The sequence below is a fragment of the Dreissena polymorpha genome, chromosome 15 (assembly GCF_020536995.1).
Source record: "Dreissena polymorpha isolate Duluth1 chromosome 15, UMN_Dpol_1.0, whole genome shotgun sequence".
NCBI classification, from domain to species: Eukaryota; Metazoa; Mollusca; class Bivalvia; order Myida; family Dreissenidae; genus Dreissena; species Dreissena polymorpha.
The window spans coordinates 41,567,208-41,590,883 of NC_068369.1; the positions used below are offsets into that span (position 1 = coordinate 41,567,208).

Here is a 23,676-nt window from a genome sequence, read left to right on the forward strand (position 1 = left end):
TTATACTTCTCGACTACTGCTTGAAGATAATGTAATAAAATGTTAATGTCTAAATTGCTAACTACATACGATTATCGAACCTCTAATTTGATTCTGTTTTCCTAGTGGGACTAATTTGGTTCAATGCGTTGAGTGTACACCATAACATGAAAGCAATTCAACGGGTTTCACTGCTAATTGCCTGACACGATAATTGAACAAAAAGATATACAAGGACATTATGTTGATCATTATTTACAATGCTAGTTAGCATGGGTATATTTTTTACAACGTAAGGGTATATAATGAACATATTTAAAAACCTAAGCATGTGAGTAATTAATCGGGACCCTTTAAACGTTAAAAATAAACTGGTGGGGGAGGGTTCTTTAGATATCAAACAATATATTAAATGGACCATTAAAAATAATTTGTTTTTTGCACTGAACTTTGTCGAATCATTTTAAAAACTCAAATCACAAAGGAAGCCGAACCAATTTTGTGACAATAGTATATTAAATAGGAATATGTAAATAGAGCTATTATTGTTCTATTCCCATTTGGAAATCGATTTCAGTTGCATCCATGAAATTAAAATAGGATAAGCGATGTCCCTTTAATCGTTAGAGAGTGTTTTAATACCCAGGTGTGATGTCAATTTGAAGGATAACTAGGTCACTTTAAAGGCACCTGTGATCACCCCCGGAAATCCGATACGCTGTGAGAAGTTGGATGTGCTAGGAGAAGTTTCCGATAGATTTCGATGAATTTCGGTAGGGTAAGTAAATCCAGTTTTATATTGTTTAAAGGCATTTTTGAAATAAAATATATTGTGGTGTATGCAAATGAGGTATTACCATTTATGTTAGAAAAATCCTGGTTATTAATATTCAGGATTTATTGAAATATGGCTACTTAAAGTCGACGATGCAGGGATTTGTCCCATATTTAGCACTTTATTTACAAATTTCTTTAAAGGTGTGTCAGTGAACAGTGAAAACGTTTGTGCACCGACAATTATATTAACCAATGTCCCCGAGTAACATATCCGCCAGGGTTTCTTAAAAAAATCGTATTGGTGGAAAAATTCGACTTTACATTCAACATGTTGATGAAAAAATGATATGACATGGTGCTGTACAAAGATGTCGAGATGTCATTAGTGCAGTTCGTTTATAAACTTAAAAGCTCACTATTACAGCTGATTTATGCCAACTCTGATGCATTGTAGATCATTATCATTGAACTTTGAGGTTTTATAATTATATCCGTTCTGAAGCTAAGTTAATTTCTAGCTTATTTGTATCTTTTTTTTATTGTTTGAAAATCTTTTTCATCAGATGAAAAATGCGTGTTATCAATGCAAATACACATAAAGAGGAGGCGCGGATTGGGTTTTGAAAATAAATGTTTACATTTTGCATATATCATTACCAAAAAGAACGAAAAGAAACAAGCATTTACACGCGTGCATTGTCGGAGATGTTTGCAAAGCTGTCAACTTGAAGTCATGTATAATAGATCCAAATTTAGTTCACATTTATGAAAGTCTACCCATAATTGGAACTACCGGTATAGGCAGAACATATTATTATAAATGTTAAGATTGCCTACTGGACGTATATTTTTACCTGTATGAATCAATTGCTTTACATTTACAATGACTTTCAAACAATAAAAAAGATACAAATAAGCTGGAAATTAACTTAGCTTCAGAACGGATATAATTATAAAACCTCAAAGTTCAATGATAATGATCTACAATGCATCAGAGTGGGCATAAATCAGCTGTAATTTTGAGCTTTTACGTTTATAAATGAACTGCACTCATGTCATATCTCGACATCTTTGTACAGCACCATGTCATATCATTTTTTTCATCAACATGTTGAATGTAAAGTCGAATTTTTCCACCAATACGATTTTTTTAAGAAACCCTGTCGGATATGTTACTCGGGGACATTGGTTAATATAATGGTCGGTGCAAAAACTTTTTCACTGGCATGCCTTTAAAGAAATTTGTAAATAAAGTGCTAAATATGGAACAAATCCCTGCATCGTCGACTTAAAATAGCCATATTTCAATAAATCCTGAATATTTATAACCAGGATTTTTCTAACATTCATGGTAATACCTCCTTTGCATATACCAAAATATATTTTAATTCAAAAATGCCTTGAAACAATTATAGAACTGGATTTACTTACCGTACCGAAATTCATCGAAATCTATCGGCAACTTCTCCTAGCACATCCAACTTCTCACAGCATATCGGGTTCCCGGGGGTGGTTATGAGACATATAATCATCTTTAAACCTAAACCTCATCGTTTTATCGTTAAACCTAAAAACCATGCCATTAACAATTATAAAATATGTTTATGACGACTGGCTGGATGACTGAACATTGTCCGGATGGTTTGGGTTTTCACTGCAATAAATCAACACATGAGATGTTAATTATGAATACCCGGTACACATATACATGTATATTTATAACGTATACATAAATGGATTTTCATTTCATCTTAATTCATTCTTCAGTAGATAACTAGATAAGAAATACAATTAAAAATAGGTTGTTATTTAAAACATGACGACGAGCGCTTAAAGGGATCTTTTCACGCTTTGGTAAATTGACAAAATTAAAAAAAGTTGTTTCAGATTCGCAAATTTTCGTTTTAGTTATGATATTTGTGAGGAAACAGTAATACTGAACATTTACCATGCTCTAATATAGCCATTATATTCATAATTTAACGATTTTAAAACCTAAAAATTATAAAGCGTTGCAACGCGAAACGATTGAATAATTTGGAGAGTTCTGTTTTTGTCGTTAAATTTTGTGAAACTACGAAGATTGCTTATATAAGGTATAAAATACGTTTTGTATTGTACTCGGCGGAATAGCTCAGTAGGCTAAAGCGTTTTTACTTCAGGACTCTGGCAGGACTCCAGGGGTCACTGGTTCGAAACCTGCACCGGGTAATGTTCTTTTCCTTTTTTTAATTTTATTCTTGATTTTTTACTGGAGCTTTTACGATCCAATGTTTACATTTATCAATATAAAGCATTTAATGAATAAGTTAAAAAATGCCAAAATCTGTGAAAAGGCCCCTTTAAGGTGGATAACATAGCGAAATATTGAATTACAAAGCGATAAGGTGATTCTGCATGGTGGCAGAAAAAAAGGGAAGAAATGTGTTGGCACAGCGATAGTGCGGAATAACATAGCGATGCAACGATGAGTCATGGTAAATAATTATAATAAAGTAATTCGTTGGAAGATAAGTGACACATATATAGAGCGATCACGAATGACGGCACAGCAATAAAGTTAGATTAAAAAGCGATCATGATTGACTTGGCAATACAGCCAAACAGTACAGAAGTACAGGAATTAAGTATATCAGTAGATCTATGATTCCATAGCCATAAACGTTGTATTACGCAGAGAGTAAGCAATGGGCGAAAAACGTTTGCTTGATTTAACAACAAGAATATTAATTGCCAAGCAATATATGTCCCCAACCGGCTCCACCATTGTCATAAATTTCCACCATTGTCAGAATTTCAGATTTTTTTTTAATTAAATTTTTTATTTGTTGTCATAGCAACCAGAATTTTTGACGTAGGAACAAAATGAAATGACGTGCATAATGTCCATATTGCCATATATCCATGTTTCAAGTTTCATGAAAAAATATGAAGAAATTTTCAAGTTATCGCAGGATCCAGAAAAGTGTGACAGACAGATTGACAGACAGAGCGCAAACCAAAAGTCCCCTCCGGTGAAACCGGTAGGGGACAATAAGCTGTATTACGCAGCACAAGAGCGCAGAATTATGGGGACATAGCTGTACAGCTGGATCCCTATGCAAATAAGGGATATAAGGGGTATCAAAGTTTCATGTCAGATGGAATGCAAAGGTACAATTTTTACAAGCACCAAAAACATTTGGAAACCAGAAAGATCTCAATAAATATAAACGATGGTTCTATGATAAATACAAAACGTTTTAAATTACAGTATGTAAGCTTGAAAACTGGATTCCGACTTTGTATCTTTATTCTTCAGTTGGATAATTCGATTGTATTTGCGCAATTATTATCAGTTTATGAGAACTGTTTACCTTATATCATACGGAATGCCGTGATCAGCATAACTGTCATAATTTTCGTAACATCTCTGTTGCAACATCTCAGGTGCATAGTTGGTAATGAAATATGTCGCACATTTTTCAACCACGTTTTTATCACCTAAACAATAATAATGATAAGCTTATATTCTTTATAATCAAGACATTTTATTAACCTATTGCTAAAATAAAATATTCTATTGTGTACATTTATTTATATTTTCAAAACAGTCTATGTAAATTAGTTTTTAAATGACAAGTAAAGCAAATAAAATTGAACTTTTGTTAAACATGAGCTCTTCTTTTCTAAGGTTATTTGTGCACAATATAAAACTAATACAAGCATTATATTATAAACAATTTACGTAATATTCAATATATGCCAAAACTGGTTACCATATGAAACTAAAATGTCTATTTCACGTCGATTGTTAAAATCAGGATGTCCTTCGAAGCGGTCAAGATCACGTAGATCGTCAGCATCAACTTCGTAAACCTCGCCGTTGACTTGCTGAATCCAACGGAAACCATAGCTTATATACTTTATTGCTTCAGTATGTACCCTTATATCGTTTCATATTGACCTTTCCAATCCAATGACACCAGTTTTACTGTTTTAACATAAGTTGTGCTTTCGTGTATTGTGTTTGTAGTTACTTTGTACTGTACAAATCACACTGTTTTGGTAGTTGGTTTCTTGCCATAAATAGAGACTCTAGTATACTCATTCCATCTCCCGCTGGTGCAACTTAACTTTCACTTTGTTTATATTTATATTACATGACTACTTTCGAACACGTATATGTTAACAACGATATTCCAAAGTACAATGTATGTTTGCTTTCTTTTTTGTGTTATTTAAAAGTCGATATAACAGCTATATCTGTTTATACAATAAACGATGCGAAATCAAAGACAACAGTTTGGTCATGGTGTACATTTGGATAATTAACAGACAGACTGTGACATGATTTATAAAAATTTGTTTTCATATAAACAGCCGTAAATAAGGATGCCACTATTATGGCTAAGCTTCTGGTAGTACCTTTATTGTAATTTACAACACAGCGATAAGCTTAAGAGAAAACTGTGTCATTCGTATATGATGAAATATTTGTGACAACATTTAATCGCTTTGAAGACGGTGTATATATATATATATATATATATATATATATATATATATATATATATATATATAGATATATATATATATATATATAGAAATATAATATATATAGATATAAGAATATATAATATATATATATCTATATAGATATCTATATAGATAATATAATATATATATATCTATATATATATATATATATATATATATATCTATATATATATATATATAATATATATATATATAATATATATATATATATATAGTTATATAAGTAAAATGTAATAATCCAGATTGTGAATATTATATAATAAAAGTAAAAACACGTGTCTGGGATTTTAAATATATATTGATTTAGCCAACGCGTTTCGCATAGCTCATCAGGGCCATCATAGTGTCATTTTCCATTTGAGAATGTTGAAGGCAAAGTGTTCGAGTAACATTTATATAATGGTCTAGTGTATTATTTCTATGTTTAGGTGGATAAAAGGACGTTTGATTTTTTACAATAGAATTGTTTGTATTATTATGATTACTATTATTAAAAAACTCTTTAAGCCTTAGTGATCTATGAAAATCATCCACATCTTTTATTTGATCATAAGAATCATTTTTATATTTAGGTGTTGGTGTATCTCCCCGTATCTCCACCATAGAAATAGGCGATCTGTCCATGAACAACAAATGCGAGACCCCTCAACAAGACAGATGCCTTTAAGTAAACATTTAGATGAATGTTCACATAATGAACCAAAATTTAAAATATTTCCATTTTATAAGCTATTTTCGAACAATATTTCAGCTAGGTTAGCAAAAGAACAACATTTTATACATGTATTTAAACCCAAATTAAATTTCATTTAATATTTATTGACGTTATGACGTCATAATTGATATGACGTTATCTCCATGACATTTTGACGTTGTAATATATTGTATTATGCCCTGATGAGCTATGCGAAACGCGTTGGCTAAATAAATATATATTTAAAATCCCAGACACGTGTTTTTACTTTTATATATATATATATATATATATATATATATATATATATATATATATATATATATATATATATATATTAAAAAGAAAGGCCAGGTGACTCAAATCACGTGTAAAAAAACAAATCGTAACGGAAAGCGTCAGCGGACGTTAATGAACAACATCTCATTAATAAGCGATGCATACGGGTCATGATTTAATATTGGCAATATGCAACACGATTAAGTATTTGACGATACATATGTACCGTGATTCTAGATATTATTGAGAAAATAATGAGGTTAACAACATGTGCTGACGACTACTATATATATTCTGAAAATGGTACAGATATGACATGTGCATATTTTTTTTACTTCTGTCGTTACAACAAATCAAGAAATCGATCCCACGAGTATTGATCACTAATTCTTTAGTTTATCCTAGAAAACCATGGAAACGAGATTAAGTAATGCCAAAAACATATGATAAAATTAAAACAATACGTGTACACGTCATTCAACATTTTTAAATCAGCCACCATGTATCTTAAATATTGTAAATGTATGTAGATATAACATCATATTGAACAAGGACCATAAAGGTCTATTTCAGTTGTGTATATATGTATATATACTTGTTGAAATAAAAGTTCTTCTTTCTTAAATCATCATTATATAAGTCGGATATTTTATTTAATATGATATATGAGCACAATAATGCTGTATCTAGTTTTGAAATGCTCGAATTCATGGCGTTGCTGTCAAATCACAGTTACAATGCTCATACAACATTTGTATATGTGGAATCGTGAGATAGTACTACGGTCTACGTACCTTTCCATAAGATTTATGGTCAATCAACATAGGTAGGTTTGATTTCCCAATCACTAGTGGGTGTACAGAGACGGTTTTCCCCTTTCCAACGAATGTAGCTGATGTAAGAGATTCCATAAAATAGTGATTTGGTTGGCCCTTTTTAAGAGTGCCATAAACAAACAATTTAGTTTTTGACATTGAAACAGCAATGGTTTAAACGTCACAAGAACGTGTAATTAAATGTGTGTAAATATTTGTATGCATCTATCGTTACCTCTACCTTATTATTTTGTTATCTATTAAACATTGACAAGCACGTACTAAAGGGAAATAACTTGCCCTTAACAAGGTTAACTACATACAGAAGTAATAACAATAGTATTCTCCCCTTTATGTAAGTTTGCTGCTAATTAATTTAAGTGCGCCAATTGTTTTCACGAAGTATTTATCCGTATTTGCAAATGATTTATCGTAATTTTCATATGAAAGGTATCAGAAGCCATTAATACTGAGGTAACAACATGCATAAACATGTTTTTAATAGGCGTAGTTTATAGCATCATGTGTATCCGTAGTTTAGGTCTTCTTAATGAAAACATCGAAATAGTTCAAGTGAACAGATTGAAAACATACATATTAAGTACATCAATCTATAATTAACTGTGTATTCTTGGACTTAACAACAAAAATTGCATTAAAATCGGCAATGCTTTGCCAAAATACTGGCGAGATTAAGTCCCATGTAATAATCAGTATAATGTACACTGTTTCTCATAGTATCGGCCCTTCTGATTGGTTGCTAAGGTTTGTCACTATGTGCATGTTCTTTTTCTATTAATAGTTTCTTATTGGAAAAACGAAACTCTTGTCCATGTTTCTCTTAAATTATTTTTTTTCACAAATAACCGGCTTATACAACATTTGATAAACCTACTGATGAACCAAAAACAAACTTAACACATTTATGCGTTATCGTAATATCGGCCTGGAATAAACATTACCTACTTTTAAATGAAAACTCAAAATCATTAGAAAGATTGTTGAAATAGTCATTAATAAGCAGTAAATAAATCAAAACTTCTAAAAATGGAGAAAAAGAACATTTACTGTCCAGTATTTTTTTAGGGGGTGTGCGTCAAAGTCACGATACAATGAGGAGGGCCAAAACTATGAGAATAAGGGATCCATTAGTTATGCCTACTTTGGGGTTAAATATATCACATTTCTCAATCTGTACAGCAGCATGAAATAAACAACTCCTTATCCTCGACCACTTATGACCTGTTGGGGTCAAATGATCTTGACATTCTAAGAAAATGCAATCATTATCAACTCAGCAAATCAAATACAATTATACATATGTCCTATACTCCTATTACATTATATCGCTATGTAATGCTTGTTTTCAGATTGGAAAAATTTCCAAGTACACAAGGTCATATCTGCTGTGTCGATGGCATTTTATTTGACACCACCATCCGGCAATATTGCTCTTCACAAATTGACAGAGTATACAGTTACCAGGCTGCAATTTTTGAGAAGGGTACTTCTGACTATGTGTTTTCTTAGAAAATGTTACAGTAGATTTATGTAGTTATTAGGTTTGGTGTTGTTTTTTTCTTTGGTAATATTAAAGATTTGTACTTGCGGTAAAAAATAAATCTGGCATTTTCTAATTTAAAGCAATTCAAAATAACTTACTTGTGTCAACAGTCATACATCAAATACATCTGAAAACACAATCTATATTAAGTTGAGATGTTTAAGTATTACTTAGCATTATTTTTTTATGTAACGGTTTTAGACTGGTAGACTAGTGTGTAAAGTGTCACAATGAAAGTTTGAAACAATGAGAGAAAATAAAGATTGTATTTATATTATCCAAGTATTGTTTATATATATCAGTATGCCATGCATGGCGGCAAATGAAATCAAATTTGTATCTGCAAAACGTCAACAAACTGGCGCCATTTTGAAAGTTTAAAGGTATTATTTCATTTTGCCTTTGATCTATTAGTAAAATACTAATCTCCCCCTCCCAACAATAAGGCATCAATCTTAATAAAAACACCCTGCCGAAGAGGATTTAATTTTAATTATAGACACATTTAATGACTGCAGTACCATAGCATACTTTATTAAGTGTCAAATTTTCTTTTATCATTATTGAAACGTTGTTATGAGTATAAATGTAACTCAAACTGACTAAAATAGTACCCAAATATTTTCATATTAAATATGCCTGAGACCTAGACATTTGATCTATTGACGTCTCCTCCTAAACTCTCTTCCCAAGAAACAATGCTGCGTGGTTGTATGTCCAAGTGCTAATGTGTGGAAACAATTGTCTACGGACCAATTGGCCATCTGACCGATGGACAGATGCAGAGCAGTGTACCCACGCTTTGTCAAAGGGGCCTGGCATAACATGTTATAATTAACCAATTTCTCTAAATTTGCAACCAGCGTGTTTACAGCCAATTTTGACATTTGACCCCTACATGTGATCTAGATCTTTGAGATAGGGTGTTGGGTGCCACACGAGATAAGCCGTCTCCTCACGGTGGTTATTTGTGGTAAGCTTTTTATGCCCCCGGTAGGGTGGCATATAGCATTTGAACTGTCTGTCCGTCCGTCCGAAAACTTTAACATTGGCCATAACTTTTGCAATATTGAAGATAGCAACTTGATATTTGACATGCAGGTGTATCTCATGGAGCTGCACATTTTGAGTGGTGAAAGGTCAAGGTCATCCTTAAAGGTCAAAGGTAAAAAAAAAAATCCAAGGGAAGTAACAAGACTTAAAGGGAGATAATTTATATTTATCATTTGGCAGGTACAGATAATTTTTGCAAGGGAAGTAATATTTTTTAAAGGGATATAATCAAAAACAAAAATAAGTAAATCAAAGTGGCTTAGTAGGGGGCAGTGTGTTTCTGACAAACACATCTCTTGTTTAAAATTTCATGGTGAATGACATTGTTTCAGACCGGAAAAGTTCTTTGATGGATGAATTGATCATGACCCGTAGACGTGACCTTGAATGTGAGATAAGGAGACAGCTCTTTCTTAGACGTGATAAAACTTTGATTACATTTCTGCCATTTTAGCTCACATGAGCACGATTTGCTCATTTTGAGCTTTTGTCCTTCGTGTCTTGCGGCGTCAACATGTGCCTTGTTAACACTCTAGAGGACATATTTATTTTCCGACCTTCCTGTAATTTGGTAAGAAGATTTGTCCCAATGATATCTTGGACGAGTTTGAAAATGGTTCCAGTTGGTTGAAAAACATGGCCGCCAGGGGGCGGGAATTTTATCTTATATGGCTATATATGGCTAAAGTAAAACCGTGTAAACACTCTTAAGGCCACCTTGATTGTCTGATCATCATGAAACTTGGTCAGAATATTTGTCCCAATGATATCTTGGGCGAGTTTAAAAATGGTTTGGGTTGGTTGAAAATTATGGCCACCAGGGGGCGGGACATTTTTCTTGATATGGCTTTAGTAAAAACTTGCTAATACACTAAACGTCGCATTTATTGTCCAATCTTAATGGAACTTCATGTAGGTTTCTCTGCTCTAGTTGATGCATACTTGAGTGTCTTGTGTCCAGTTTTAGACAAAACAGACAAAATGAAGAAATGTGGTGTCATATATCATGTCCAATGTGAGGATTGTGAAAATGACTATGTAGGTGAAACAGCGAGACAATTAGACACTAGATTGATTGAACACCTTACATAAACTTCTTCTGCCATATATGAACATTGTAAACAAACTGAACACAAGATCAACCCTAACAACACCAAAGTACTCACTTCCGAAGAACATCTATGGAAACGCAAAATGAAAGAGGCAATTGAGATCAAACAGCGGCGGTTAAAGTTTTGCGATAACTTTTGCAATATTGAAGATAGCAACTTGATATTTGGCATGCATGTGTATCTCATGAAGCTGCACATTTTGAGTGGTGAAAGGTCAAGGTCATTCTTCAAGGTCAAAAGTCAAAAAGTACAATCGAAGGGAAGTAATAAGCTTTAAAAAGGGAGATAATTTCTACGCCTGCCAAATGATTTATTGAAATTTTATTTCAAAGCGGTGCAATAGGGGGGGGGGGGATTGTGTTTCTGACACACACATCTGTTGTTAAGTAAAACTTTTGCTTATTTAGTCAAACCTTAAAAAATCAACAACCCATGCATTGACGTCTGTGTTTAGCAAGGGAATGAAATTGCATGGTTTTTTTTGCGAAGTTATGATTTAAAACGGTGTCCAGTCATTACACCCCCTGGACGTTACACCCCTGGTCATTACACCCACCAAGCCTGGTCATTACACCCACCAAGCCTGGACATTACACCCACCAAGATGTAAACATAATTGATTAGGTTCCTAAGGTGTGATCACACCTACCATGGGGCACACTTCACTTGATTAATCAAGTTTCAAGTTTTTATTGGAACATCGGCAAAATGCCTTTGACCATTTACATATTCAAGTTAACAAATTATGGTCGAAGTACATCAGTACAATACAAAGAACATACATAATTGTACACATAGATAACTATGTAAAGTGTTCAAACATCATTTACAAAAGTAAATGTATTTTATGTAAGAAGTTTCTGAAGTCTCTTCTGATGTTTCTGCTTTAATGTGTGTCCAATGGGGGTCTGTCCAAGTGTTTTTTATTGTTTGTTTGTCTGAATGTCTGTCTTATTGATGTGCAGTGTTAATTGGGAAATAACAATTTTTTGGTGTGAAAAACATTTTTCTTTGATCTTTTCAAATAATTTGTTAATTATCAAAGTGTAATAATAACACCTAAAATTAAAGGAGTTTGTTCACACCATTATTATTAAAATTCATTTGAAGATGTTGTTGTTTGATTTTATGAATTCTAAAGAATATTGCATCTTTATGTCGTGGCAAAAGAATATGAAAACATCAAACGTAACAAAGTTAATAAGACAAATACTCAATGCAAATTGTTTTTACTCATTGTCCCCATATATACCAGAACAATTTTAGAGAATATCATACTATAGGTATATATTGTTACTCTGTCAAAATGCCCCCAAAACAAATATTTTGGTGTATTGATTCCAATTGTAAAAAAAAGCGTGTTAATAGTTCTGATTTTGCTGTTTCATGTGATAATTGTGGATTATGGCAGCATATTAGATGTGGTGATACTGGTAAGTCATTTTCTTCTTCCTATTATAAACATTCTAGATCATTTGAGCTCCATGACATCATGCGATTTTGGACCTTAGGGCATTTTCCGTTTTTATCAAATGGTCTTGTAACTGATAAATAATTTAAAACACCAACTTGGTTTAAGCTTATTAGCTGCCCCATTCTTGACCAATTTATTTTTGTTAATACTCATTTATAAACTTTAACCTACACAATTATATAACTTATATAATTATTAGTCTCTATAAAAACATATCCATTAATTTTTAATAATTAGATAACTATTTGTTACATTTAATCAACTACATCATGTGGAAAGTTTGGAATCCTAATAATACTTTCTTATTTTTACATAAATGAAATTCAATTTAATGGTCTTATGGACATTACTGGGTATAACTTGGTATCTGTGTTTTATCTGTTTATATAACTTATATAATTATTAGTCTCTATAAAAACATCCATTAATTATTAGTAATTAGAAACTATTTGTTATATTTTAACCAACTACATCATGTGGAAAGTTTGGAATCCTAATTTAATACTTTCTTATTTTTACAAAAATAAAATTCAATTTAATGGTCTTATGATTTACATTTTATTAACAAAAATATAATTTTTCTAAAAATATGATATGATATGTAACAGAATGGTATTTATGTAGGAAAAAGGAAATGGGTAGAGACATGAGGGATTATACATGTAATATATATTTTTGTTGTCATACAAATAATTAAGTTCATCTTATGTTGCATTAAGACTCATGCCCCAATTTAGTGTTTTAAATCATTGACACAGTTTTGTGTCATCATTTATGAAACACAGTTTGTAAAACTAACAGTAACACTGGGCCAAACACTGGGCCACTTAGATAAACATTGTACCTATTTGGGCCACATTAGGGCCAGACAAAGACCCTCTAACTGTTTATTAGGGGCCATAAAAGATACACAGACTATTGCCAATTAGGGCCCTCCCATAAACTGTGAAAACATGCTTTGATTGCTACAGTAAGTGACAGATTCCTGTTAATTGTGTTTCAATATAAAAAAGGATTTCTTCAATGATCCCTCATTATCAATGCTGACTTTAAAGTTTAATGATATTATAATTAATAAAACAACTGTCACTTTAAAGTATGCAGTAAAATTTTATATATCATACTGTGACAATATGTTACTTCTGTTTCAATATCTAACAAACTAACTTAAACCAACAGATATAGGATATTTTTACTTTATTAATACTTGCTTTAAATTAATAGCAAGTTACCTCCTTTTGTTTGAGTGATATGAAATAGCCTAAGGGCAGATTTGCTTCATTGTCAATATCAGAGACATAACACTGCATGCATTTTATGCACTGCTAATCAAATAGATATATCAATAGATAAGTGAAATACTATGGTTACTACAATAGTAATAAAACTTAAGTAACAGATGTGATACACTGAGATAAAGATATTGCCTTAGTCCTTATATATTTGAGGCCGTTTCCAAAAATAATAAAGAATTATTTTTTATAGCTTTAAAGATTTTTTTTACAATAAATTACTTACAAAAAAAACGTATCAATTTCAGAATAATTATTGATTTAATATCGTATGTGATTAAAATCTTCTTTTGTGATGTTTAAATGCTATAATTTTCAAACGACCAGTATTGATCAGTAATACCCAGTAATGACCAGTACTTACTTTGTATTTAACCGGGTATTTACCGCCAGCCCGGTCAATACTCAATTGACCGATCAATATGCCAACCCTGATATAACAGTATGCAAAATTAAAAAATTTGAATATATCATAAATACTTGTTGCACAATACATAGGTGTTTTAAATTTGTTCTTTACAGGAATCAGCAGGAAAGAGTATAAGCAGGCTGTAGAACAAGGGCTTGACATTCCTTTCAAGTGTATCCCCTGTCTTCTGCAAGAACAAAATGTTATTAATGATGCATCACGAGACGACACTCAGGAAATGGAGCCCATGGACGTCCAACTACATGATGACCTTGAACCTGAGCCTTCACTTGTTGATCTGAATGAGTCTCTTGATGATGCCACACCAGAGGACACTCACGAAATGGAGCATATTATTACATTATGGTGAAATAAAAATAAATGTATATGAATTAAGATTGTGTTTTGTTTATTCTAAATATTTATTTTATTTATCTTTATTTTTATTTTTTTCTGTCTGTATATTCTTGAAAAAAAGTATTTATTATTTAGATGCATATTGTTACAGTCATTAAATAATTTGAGCAACCATTAATCTCATCAGTGTCATCTTACATGACAAATCCAATTAGTGGTTCATAAGTTGATAACACCTTTCTAATCTAATCAATATCTTGGTGGGTGTAATGTCCAGGCTTAGTGGGTGTAATGACCAGGCTTGGTGGGTGTAATGACCAGGGGTGTAACGTCCAGGGGGTGTAACGACTGGAAATCTTTAAAACCAGGTCTTGTCTTTCAAATTTGACCTCATTCTTGTTAGATTCGATTTCTTATGTCCTGAATAATGTGTCGAACTTATTTTGTTTATATAGTTTATACATCATGAAGCAGGAACCAATACACGCGCACCTTAAACTTTTCAAAATGGCGCATGTGTATTTACGTTTCGGAAGATTCAACTTGGTTTTGATTATCCACCCTTGTCATCGGTTGTTGCACCTTTGTAGGTGATGGAGACAAATGGACACCAACTAAGCTTGTTAGATGTAGTGAAAGAAGGGGCCATGTGTTCTGATTGCCTTATTGAGGGCAGCATCAAAGATAAGATATCACATTTTATGCTACGGTAGTTATTGTGTGTACTGTATTTTGCGTCCTAAGTTGGTGTTGCTATTTTTCGTTCAATTTATGTCTTGTGGTTCTTAACAAAAAGCTATCTGGCAGCTATGTACAAATAAAAGAACTAATGAGCCTGAACTTTGCCAATTAATCTGCCAAGCCTTGTTACCTGCCATTAACATCTGTAAGTGTTACACTAAATTGTGGTGTTTTTTTCTTTCAGAATGACCTGTGCGTATGATAAATCAATGACAGAGTTTTTCATCACAACTGAAGCAATTCTTTTTGACTTTAGATTTTCTTGTATGAATTTTGAAGAACTTTGCAGACTTTTCAAATCCCTAGATGTTCATTTATTAAGAGTGAAACGAATGAAAAGTGATGATTTTCCATTACTCGCATATTCGAATGAAATTGTTTCAAATCTCAACGCTTTTCAAAATATTAAAGACCAGTTTGGTAAATGGAAACACTTTGTCCACAAGTATTTGGAAGGTGACAACGACTTTTTCTGCCTACCTTTTCAACACGTTTTGCATCTGGTTGCTAAGAGACACGTAGACCTCCACCATGGCGTCGCCAGCATATCGATCGGCAAACTGAGAGACGTAGTCGCTGGTTTATATCGGAAGATGCTCGTCGAATATATGACACAAGCTTCGAAGTTCTTGCACACGGATGATACGAGAATCCGTCGATTAATACATTCAATTAAGGTGATGTACACTATTATTTACTATCGCTTTTGAAGTAGTCCCATTAGGCAAAGTAGGCAACTGCCTATAAGCCCCGCGATTTTTAGGGGCCCCATGAGACCGTGACGAAAGAATGTTTTATTCAATCAACATTCCGAAACGCTTTATCTGCACTACGAATTTACAGATGCTTAAAGGGACCTTTTCACGTTTTGGTAAATTGACAAAAATAAAAAAAATTGTTTCAAATTCGCAAATGTTCGTTGTAGTTATGATATTTGTAAGGAAACCGTAATACTGAACATTTACCATGCTCATACATATCCATTATGTAATTATGCATCTTTTGACGATTTAAGAACCTGACAATTATAAAGCGCTGCAACGCGAAACGATTGAATAATGTGGAGAGTTCTGTTGTTGTCGTTATATTTTGTGACACTACGAGGAATGCTTATATAAATTATACATTATTCATTGTATGAGCACGGATGGCCGAGTGGTCTAAGCGTAAGAATTTTACTCCAGTGGTCAGTGGTTGGAGCCCAGTTGAGATATTTTTCTTTCTTAAATTTTAATATTGTTTTTTACTGGAGTTTTTTAAATCCAATGTTTACATTTATCAATATAAAGCATTTAATGATAAACAGAGGTGTCAAAGTTCAGGATTATTCCTGAAATCAGGATATTGGGCCTTAAGGACCAATTTTTATATTGATATAAATCAGAGGATTTGTTCTGGAATTTTAAGATTATTGTCACAAAATGTCATCTTGAACACAAATTATTTTACTTTGACACATTGTTTACAACGTTATAAACAATAGTTAACAAAGTTACATGAATTATTAACCCTTTTTTGCTCTGGTCCCCAAACGATAGGCTTATTTTCAGGTTTTTAGATTTTGGCCAATTGACACCCGTGATAAACTTCAATACATGCCAAAATCTGTGAAAATGTCCCTTTAATAATCACAAACGCGACAGGCGAACGAATCTTTTCCAAATTGAACATTCTGAAAAACAGCCATCTAGCGTTCATGCCGCAAGAACGCTCAAATACGCTTTCCACTATGGCCACTGAAAACGACGTATGAACAATATTAACTTTCACTATACATGTATTTTAAATGACTTCACTACTGTATGGACATTTTAAAGGTTCCTTACCAGTTATTCATTACTTATAAGATAATGATAATTGTAAACGATTGACTAGTAGTTTACGGTATGGAAGGGACCGAACGGTAACTACCTATCGTAGATCGTAATGTAAGTTTCATATAAGCTCTGTCTGAATAAACCGTTTAATACTCAAATATAGAGACTACAGTTGTTGTTTTCTTACAGTCTTAATCTAATTATTACAATTTCGTATTTGAATTACAGTATTGTAATGACATTTTATACTTATATAAGATTTTAAGCCTTGCCAGCCTTGACACGCGTATGCTTATTAAAATGAGTGAAATTGACTGTGCACTGGCGTTCTAGTAGCAACTAGGCCGACCAGGGCCCAAAAGTTTCACTGCCTATGGGCCTCCACGTCACTAATCCGGCACTGCTGCTTTGAAGTGTGTGGATTATGTGTACCCTTGTTTCGTATCTCGAAAACGTGATGTTCTCTGTAAGCTCATTTATAACCCCATTATACCCATTAATAACAATGAATGTATGCTGGCGTTGTTTCAGGCGTTATATAGGATGAACTGTTGCTTTGACAACACCCCGTCATTCAGAAAATTCTTACCGGCCGTTTCTGTCGACGACGTTGTTGTTTCCATGCCGCCTTGTATGTCTCACCTGCACAGGACACTGAGGACACAACACCGCCTATGTCACCAGTCGAGGGTAAATGAGATTTTAAAAACACATCATGCATACGAAGTGAAAGTAAACGTACGTAATTATCAAAAATACGGTTGTTGGTATGTATATTTTTAGTTTAATACATGTACACGTATAATTTATATGTTGGAAGGTGTACATGTACATTTGTACATAATTAATGTATATAATTAACAGTTTTTAGCTCATCTATTTTTTGAAAAAAAAATATGAGCTATTGTCATCACCTTGGCGTCAGCGTCGGCGTTGGCGTCCGGTTAAGTTTTGCGTTTAGGTCCACTTTTCTCAGAAAGTATCAGTGCTATTGCATTCAAACTTGGTACACTTACTCACTATCATGAGAGGACTGGTCAGGCAAAGTTAGATAACTCTGGCATGCAATTTGACAGAATTATGTGCCCTTTTTATACTTAGAAAATTGAAAATTTTGGTTAAGTTTTGTGTTTTGGTCCATTTTATTCCGTAAGTATCAAAGCTATTGCTTTCATACTTGCAACACTTACTAACTATCATAAGCGGACTGTGCAGGCAAAGTAATGTAACTCTGACTGGCATTTTGACAGAATTATGTGCCCTTTTTATACTTAGAGAATTGAAAATTTGGTTAAGTTTTGTGTTTAGGTCCACTTTATTCCTACAGTATCAAAGCTATTGCTTTCATACTTGCAACACTTATTAACTATCATAAGGGGACTGTGCAGGCAAAGTTATGTAACTCTGACTGGCATTTGGACGGAATTATGAGCCCTTTGTACTTAGAAAATTTGGTTAAGTTTTGTGTTTTGGTCCACTTTACCCCTAAAGTATCATAGATATTGCTTTCATGCTTGGAACACTCGCAAATTATCATAAGGGTACAGTAAAAGGACAAGTTGCATAACTCTGGTTGTCATTTTTTCGGAATTATGGCCCTTTTTTGACTTAGTAACTTTGAATATATGGTTAAATTTTGTGTTTCGATCCACTTTACTTCTTAACTATTAAGGTTATTGCTTTCAAACTTCAAATACTTTCATGCTATCATGAGGTTCCTGTACCTGGCAAGTTTAATTTTACCTTGACCTTTGAATGACATTGACTCTCAAGGTCAAATTATTAAATATTGCTAAAATTGCCATAACTTCTTTATTTATGATTAGATTTGATTGATACTTTGACAAAACTACTCTTACCTGACATACCACAATAGACTCCACCCAAACCATCCCCCGTGCCCTCCCCCCCCCTCCCCCCCCGCCCGCCCCCCGAATCCCCCCCCTATTTTATTTTTATTTTTTTTAAGATCATCTCACAAATGACCACCACACCCTCACACTATACCCCCCACCCTACCCCCCCCCCCCCCCCCCCCAAATTATTTTTTTTTTGAAACTGTTTAAAAAAACACAAATATTTATTTTTATTATTTTATGTTTGAAATACCGTCCAACCATCGCACCGTAGAATCCCCCCCCTCCCCCCACCCGAATCCCCCCCCCCTAATTTTTTATTTTTTTTAAGATCATCTCACAAATGACCACCACACCCTCACACTATACCCCCCCACCCCACCCTCCTAAATTTTTTTTTTAAACAGTTAAAAAACACAAATTTTTATTTTTATTATTTTATGTTAGAAATACCGTCCAACCATCGCACCCAAGAAACCCCACCACCAACCCCCCCCCCCCCCACCCCCGATTTTTTTTTTCGCATTTTTTGAAAATAATGTAATAAATGTCCACACCCCCACACTATACACCCCTCTTCACTCCACCCCTCCCTCCTTTGTGATTGAAAATGAGAGTCCCTTCACCTTTAAAAAGAAAATAGATGAGCGGTCTGCACCCGCAAGGCGGTGCTCTTGTTTTTACATGCAAGTGCCACTTGCAAATACTTATTTCTGTTTTAGTGCACGAATCTAAATCCTTTAACTGTAAGCCCTTATAATAGATACAACATATATCTACATTGTTGACGAGAAACGATACTGCAACATCATGATACTTTTTTTCTTCGAATGAATAAGTATTTTGAGGCTAGCTATATTATGAGCGTAGTGTTACTATGGTTAAGATAACAAATGTGTACTCTTCAGATACAGTACAGCCTGTTCTTGAAGGAAGCGGGTATGCCGGTGAGAGAGGCGCTCGTGTTTTGGCGTGCCGAGTATTCGCAGCCGCGCGCATCTATCGGAAACGGTGGTCACTTGTGGACGGGGAATGAAGCAAGATATACGTACAGCATACGCCATTTGTACGGGCTGGAAGGATCGAGAATAAACTACAGAGGACATTCGTGTCATTCCCTGCAGGTAGACTCCATGTTTTGTAATACCTAAGAAGATGCAACACAGGTATATGGGCTGTAGTTCAAGCGGCATTGTAGGTGGTGTTATAGCCATTGATAACTTCAGCTTGTTATAGCCATTGATCACTTCAGTTTGTTCAAAGAATCGCTTGAGCCGTTTGTTTGCTATCTGTATTACGCTTCATGTACGTGGTAGTACGCAGTAAAAAAGAAATCGTAAGCCCTGTTTTGAGAACAATTCAAGTTTCAACACGTTGGATTATATGATTAGGAGAAAGCTCGGAATTGAATGTTTGTCCACATGTTTTGGAAAAGCATTCATATAATTTTTAATTTTTGGGAGCTCATTTATATAATTTACAATTTTTAGTAAAGTCGTTCTTTGAAAATCATTTGTTAACTTGTAAACGGTATTTTATGTGTTCTGATGGGTTACAAATGATGGACTGATGGACACTCAAATAACACCACATATGCTTAGCCATTAATTTGTAAATAATGTATTTGAACAATACAAATTGTATAATTCAGAATTCGCCAAGGTGTGTGAGTGAGCAAGGTGGTTGTCCGTTTGCCACATTTGACCGGGACAATTTGAAGAAAATTTTGGATATTGAAGGCATTTATGAAACGGACGAGATTTTAGAACATGCTGCAAAAGGACGCTATAGCGCGGCATGCGCTCATGTATTTCAGTGGAAGACACGAGTGAGTATTTTAGAAAAACATTCATATAGTGCTTATAAAGCATGAATTGCTGAATCACCCATAAACAAACGAAGATCTATAGTATGTACGCTTTATATTTTGCAAATGTAACTTTGTTTGAAATAAAACAAAAACAGTTGGAACGCATTCCTGTACCGATGTTATAGGTCTCCTGAATGTCAACTTTATGTTCCTGATATTAAGTTATAAAAACGTTCATGTGAGTTTTTTTGAAGATCTTGTCATTCATGTTAAATAGTTTAAAATTTCGAATTTCATTTATTTTTTAGAAAATGGACCAGAAACAGTGCCTTCATGAGAAAACGTATCAAAGGGAAGATGGGCTGACTGTTTTGGAGAGTGAATTGAAAAGCTGCAACAATGCTTGTGAGTGCAGTGATAAATACGAAAACGTACTGGCAGCAATAACAAGTCCTACAATTGCAGAAGATCACCGCGGAGAGACACAAGGCGTCATGCCAGCTGAACAAAGAACTGTTAAATTTGATACACCTGTCCAGTATTTTGATGAATTTCAAAGACTTCTAAATAGCATGCAAGACATATGTTCAAATAAAACTGTGATATAAAGGTCGCGTGTGTCAGTTATGCAACGTAATATCTTCGTTTTAAAATAATAAATAGGAACGTACAGTCCTCAACAGATCGCGATAGCCAACTTGTCAAATGTACAAACACGAAGGATTTTTTTCCACATAAACTCTTACACACAACGGTTTTGAAGTACGATAAAACGTATAGTCCTCTACCCAACCTTTCCGTGAAAATTAATGTTAAAAATCCGTACACAAAATTAAGCTCAATACATCGCCTTTTCTTTTTAATAATATACTTCAAATCAAAGTGCTACTGGTAATTCATGCTTAAAATACATAATGCGCATTGATTTGCTGTGGCCCATTATCAGAGATAAGCTGACGTTGCTTGGATCCTGCGCAATCACGTCGCCATGAGAAAGCCTGGACATCAACTAGCACGAAATAACTGAAAACGTATCATCGCCGATTTTCTGATCACTTTTTCAAACAAGCATTGACTGATTTATGAGGATAATAATAAAAATAAGATTTCGAATATATTGAGTCAAATAAATTAAAAATAAATCGGTATTCATGCTATACATTTTAGGCGGGTTATATTTACCAAAATTGTGTTTAATTAAAAAAGAAATGGATGTTATGAAATTTTTGTTTGCATTAAAATCTTTAATAATTATACAGCTTCAAACTAAGTGTATGCAGTTAAAACTGTTATTAATGAATTGATTTAAAATTGCTAGTTTTTTGTGACGACAGAATTTAAAGTAGGCAACAAAGGTTTGCGAAAGAAACCCCCGTGAGATACCTATATGTATGAAATATTTCAATTGCAAAACAAGTAGGCTGTCCCTCAGTTCTATATCATTATACATTGAAAATCATGACCATAAAAAATTATTTGACACATTACATTAATTTAATAACCTATGGTAATACAGGTTATGCAAGAATCAACAGCTTTAGTTGAATTGAGACATAATCAAACAATCTGTTTCCTGGGTTGGACCAGTATTTGATTTCTTAAGGGTGATCTAAAGAACGCTTCCTCTTAAAGGATCGATACCAAGACGTCCGAGTCGCTAAGCGGACGGGAGGCGGAAAACAACAACGGGCGAGGCATGGTATGGTATTGCGCAAGGGGGGGGGGGGGGGGGTTAGGGTTTGGGTTAGTGTTAGGGGTCGGGTTAGGGTTTGGGTTAGCCTAAACCCGACCCCTAATCCTAACCCTTACCCTAACCCTTTTTTGGGGTTATCACCCCTGACCATGCCTCGCCCGTTGTAGTTTTCCGCCTCCCTAAGCGGACACGATATTCTCTACGGCGCATCCACCGAACTGTCTTTGAATTCTAAAGGCTAAATAAGCACACAATTATAAAATATGAAATCTTAAAGCTTGTCATATGTAAAACGCTTCATCCAGCAAAAAAAATATTTAATTGTTTTGATGCATTATTTTTGTATTGAAACAATTATAATGTTTTGTACACAATAATGGCAAAATTTGTATTAAACTACATGGTTATCAAATAAGCTGTTGACCGTACATTAGGTAGCACCTATTATCATATTAAGCCTTGGTAAATGTATCGCTGTCCAAAATAACAAAAGTATTAGATAGTTCTACACTGTTGTGCCGGCATAACGAAATATATGGAGAGTAAGTTGGTTCCTTTTTCCTAGTTCCTTATTCCTTATTCGAATAAGGAATAAGGAACAGTTCCTTATTCCTTATTCACGATTTCTTATTCGAATAAGGAATAAGTAACAGTTCCTTATTCCTTATTCACGCTTAACATATTTGACTAAGCTTTTTAAGAAAAATAATGCAATCAATTCTTAATTTAATCAAAACTAAATAACAAGAATACATTTAATTTGTGTATAACGATACATATGTTTCTTCTTAGCGTTTTAATAGGATTTCTTGTATAACCCGAGCCGGCATTATCTACTTCGAATTCTAGCTTCAAATCAACCAAACCTTAAGCCTGTATACTTATTTAACGTTTATGTGATATAAAAATGCAATCTAGTACATTTCCTAATATTTGTTTTCATTTAAACTCCATTTCCTTTTTCGCGGCCGAATACGGAAAAGGGAACCAGTTCCTTATTCCTTATTCATTCCTTATAAGGAGCCTGCATTTTCTTACTTAAACATCTATGACATTGATAAAAATTGTTCAACATATACATGAACATCATTATATACATGTATATACATAGGTTGGATATTTAAAATACATATATCAATACATTTCTACTAAGTTTTAAGTTATGATAAACCAGTTCCTTTTTCAGTTTGAATAAGGAATAAGGAACTGCTTCCCTATTCCTTATTGAAATCGAATAAGGAACTGGAATGTTCTTACTATAAATGATAAATCAAAATCGAATAAGGAACGGCATTTTCTTACTAAACAAAAACATAAATAGGAATCAATGAGATCAATAAATCAATGAAAATCACTGTAAATATAGGTTGGGTATAACACATATTTATTGAGGTACATTTCTACTTATTTTAGTT

The 23,676-nt window shown here is 33.5% G+C and overlaps 2 protein-coding genes across 2 annotated transcripts; one reads left to right on the forward strand and one right to left on the reverse strand.

Annotated features, from left to right (window-relative positions):
- Positions 1 to 2,289: 2,289 nt before the first annotated feature.
- Positions 2,290 to 7,367, reverse strand: LOC127859341 (gamma-glutamylaminecyclotransferase-like). The gene is made up of 4 exons (XM_052396689.1): positions 7,063 to 7,367; positions 4,515 to 4,629; positions 4,113 to 4,239; positions 2,290 to 2,410 (listed from the first exon to the last, which is right to left on the reverse strand). Exons 1-4 carry the CDS (start codon positions 7,240 to 7,242, stop codon positions 2,359 to 2,361), a joined length of 474 nt encoding a protein of 157 aa, XP_052252649.1. The 5' UTR covers positions 7,243 to 7,367; the 3' UTR covers positions 2,290 to 2,358.
- Positions 7,368 to 7,414: 47 nt separating this feature from the next.
- On the forward strand, positions 7,415 to 21,180 carry LOC127859332 (uncharacterized). Its single transcript, XM_052396675.1, has 8 exons — positions 7,415 to 7,557; positions 8,454 to 8,587; positions 14,935 to 15,053; positions 15,270 to 15,762; positions 17,434 to 17,592; positions 19,667 to 19,882; positions 20,410 to 20,586; positions 20,877 to 21,180. The coding sequence occupies exons 2-8, from the start codon at positions 8,498 to 8,500 to the stop codon at positions 21,174 to 21,176; spliced, it is 1,554 nt and encodes a 517-aa protein (XP_052252635.1). The 5' UTR covers positions 7,415 to 7,557; positions 8,454 to 8,497; the 3' UTR covers positions 21,177 to 21,180.
- The last annotated feature ends 2,496 nt before the right edge of the window (positions 21,181 to 23,676 follow it).

Coding starts and splice junctions, on each gene's coding strand:
- LOC127859332 (XM_052396675.1), top strand. CDS start 8,498: ATGGCATTTTATTTGACACCACCATCCGGCAATATTGCTCTTCACAAA. Junction 15,763..17,433: donor GATTAATACATTCAATTAAG/GTGATGTACACT, acceptor GCGTTGTTTCAG/GCGTTATATAGGATGAACTG. Junction 20,587..20,876: donor TATTTCAGTGGAAGACACGA/GTGAGTATTTTA, acceptor TTTATTTTTTAG/AAAATGGACCAGAAACAGTG.
- LOC127859341 (XM_052396689.1), bottom strand. CDS start 7,242: ATGTCAAAAACTAAATTGTTTGTTTATGGCACTCTTAAAAAGGGCCAA. Junction 4,630..7,062: donor ACCATAAATCTTATGGAAAG/GTACGTAGACCG, acceptor CGTTGGATTCAG/CAAGTCAACGGCGAGGTTTA. Junction 2,411..4,112: donor GGCATTCCGTATGATATAAG/GTAAACAGTTCT, acceptor GATTTATTGCAG/TGAAAACCCAAACCATCCGG.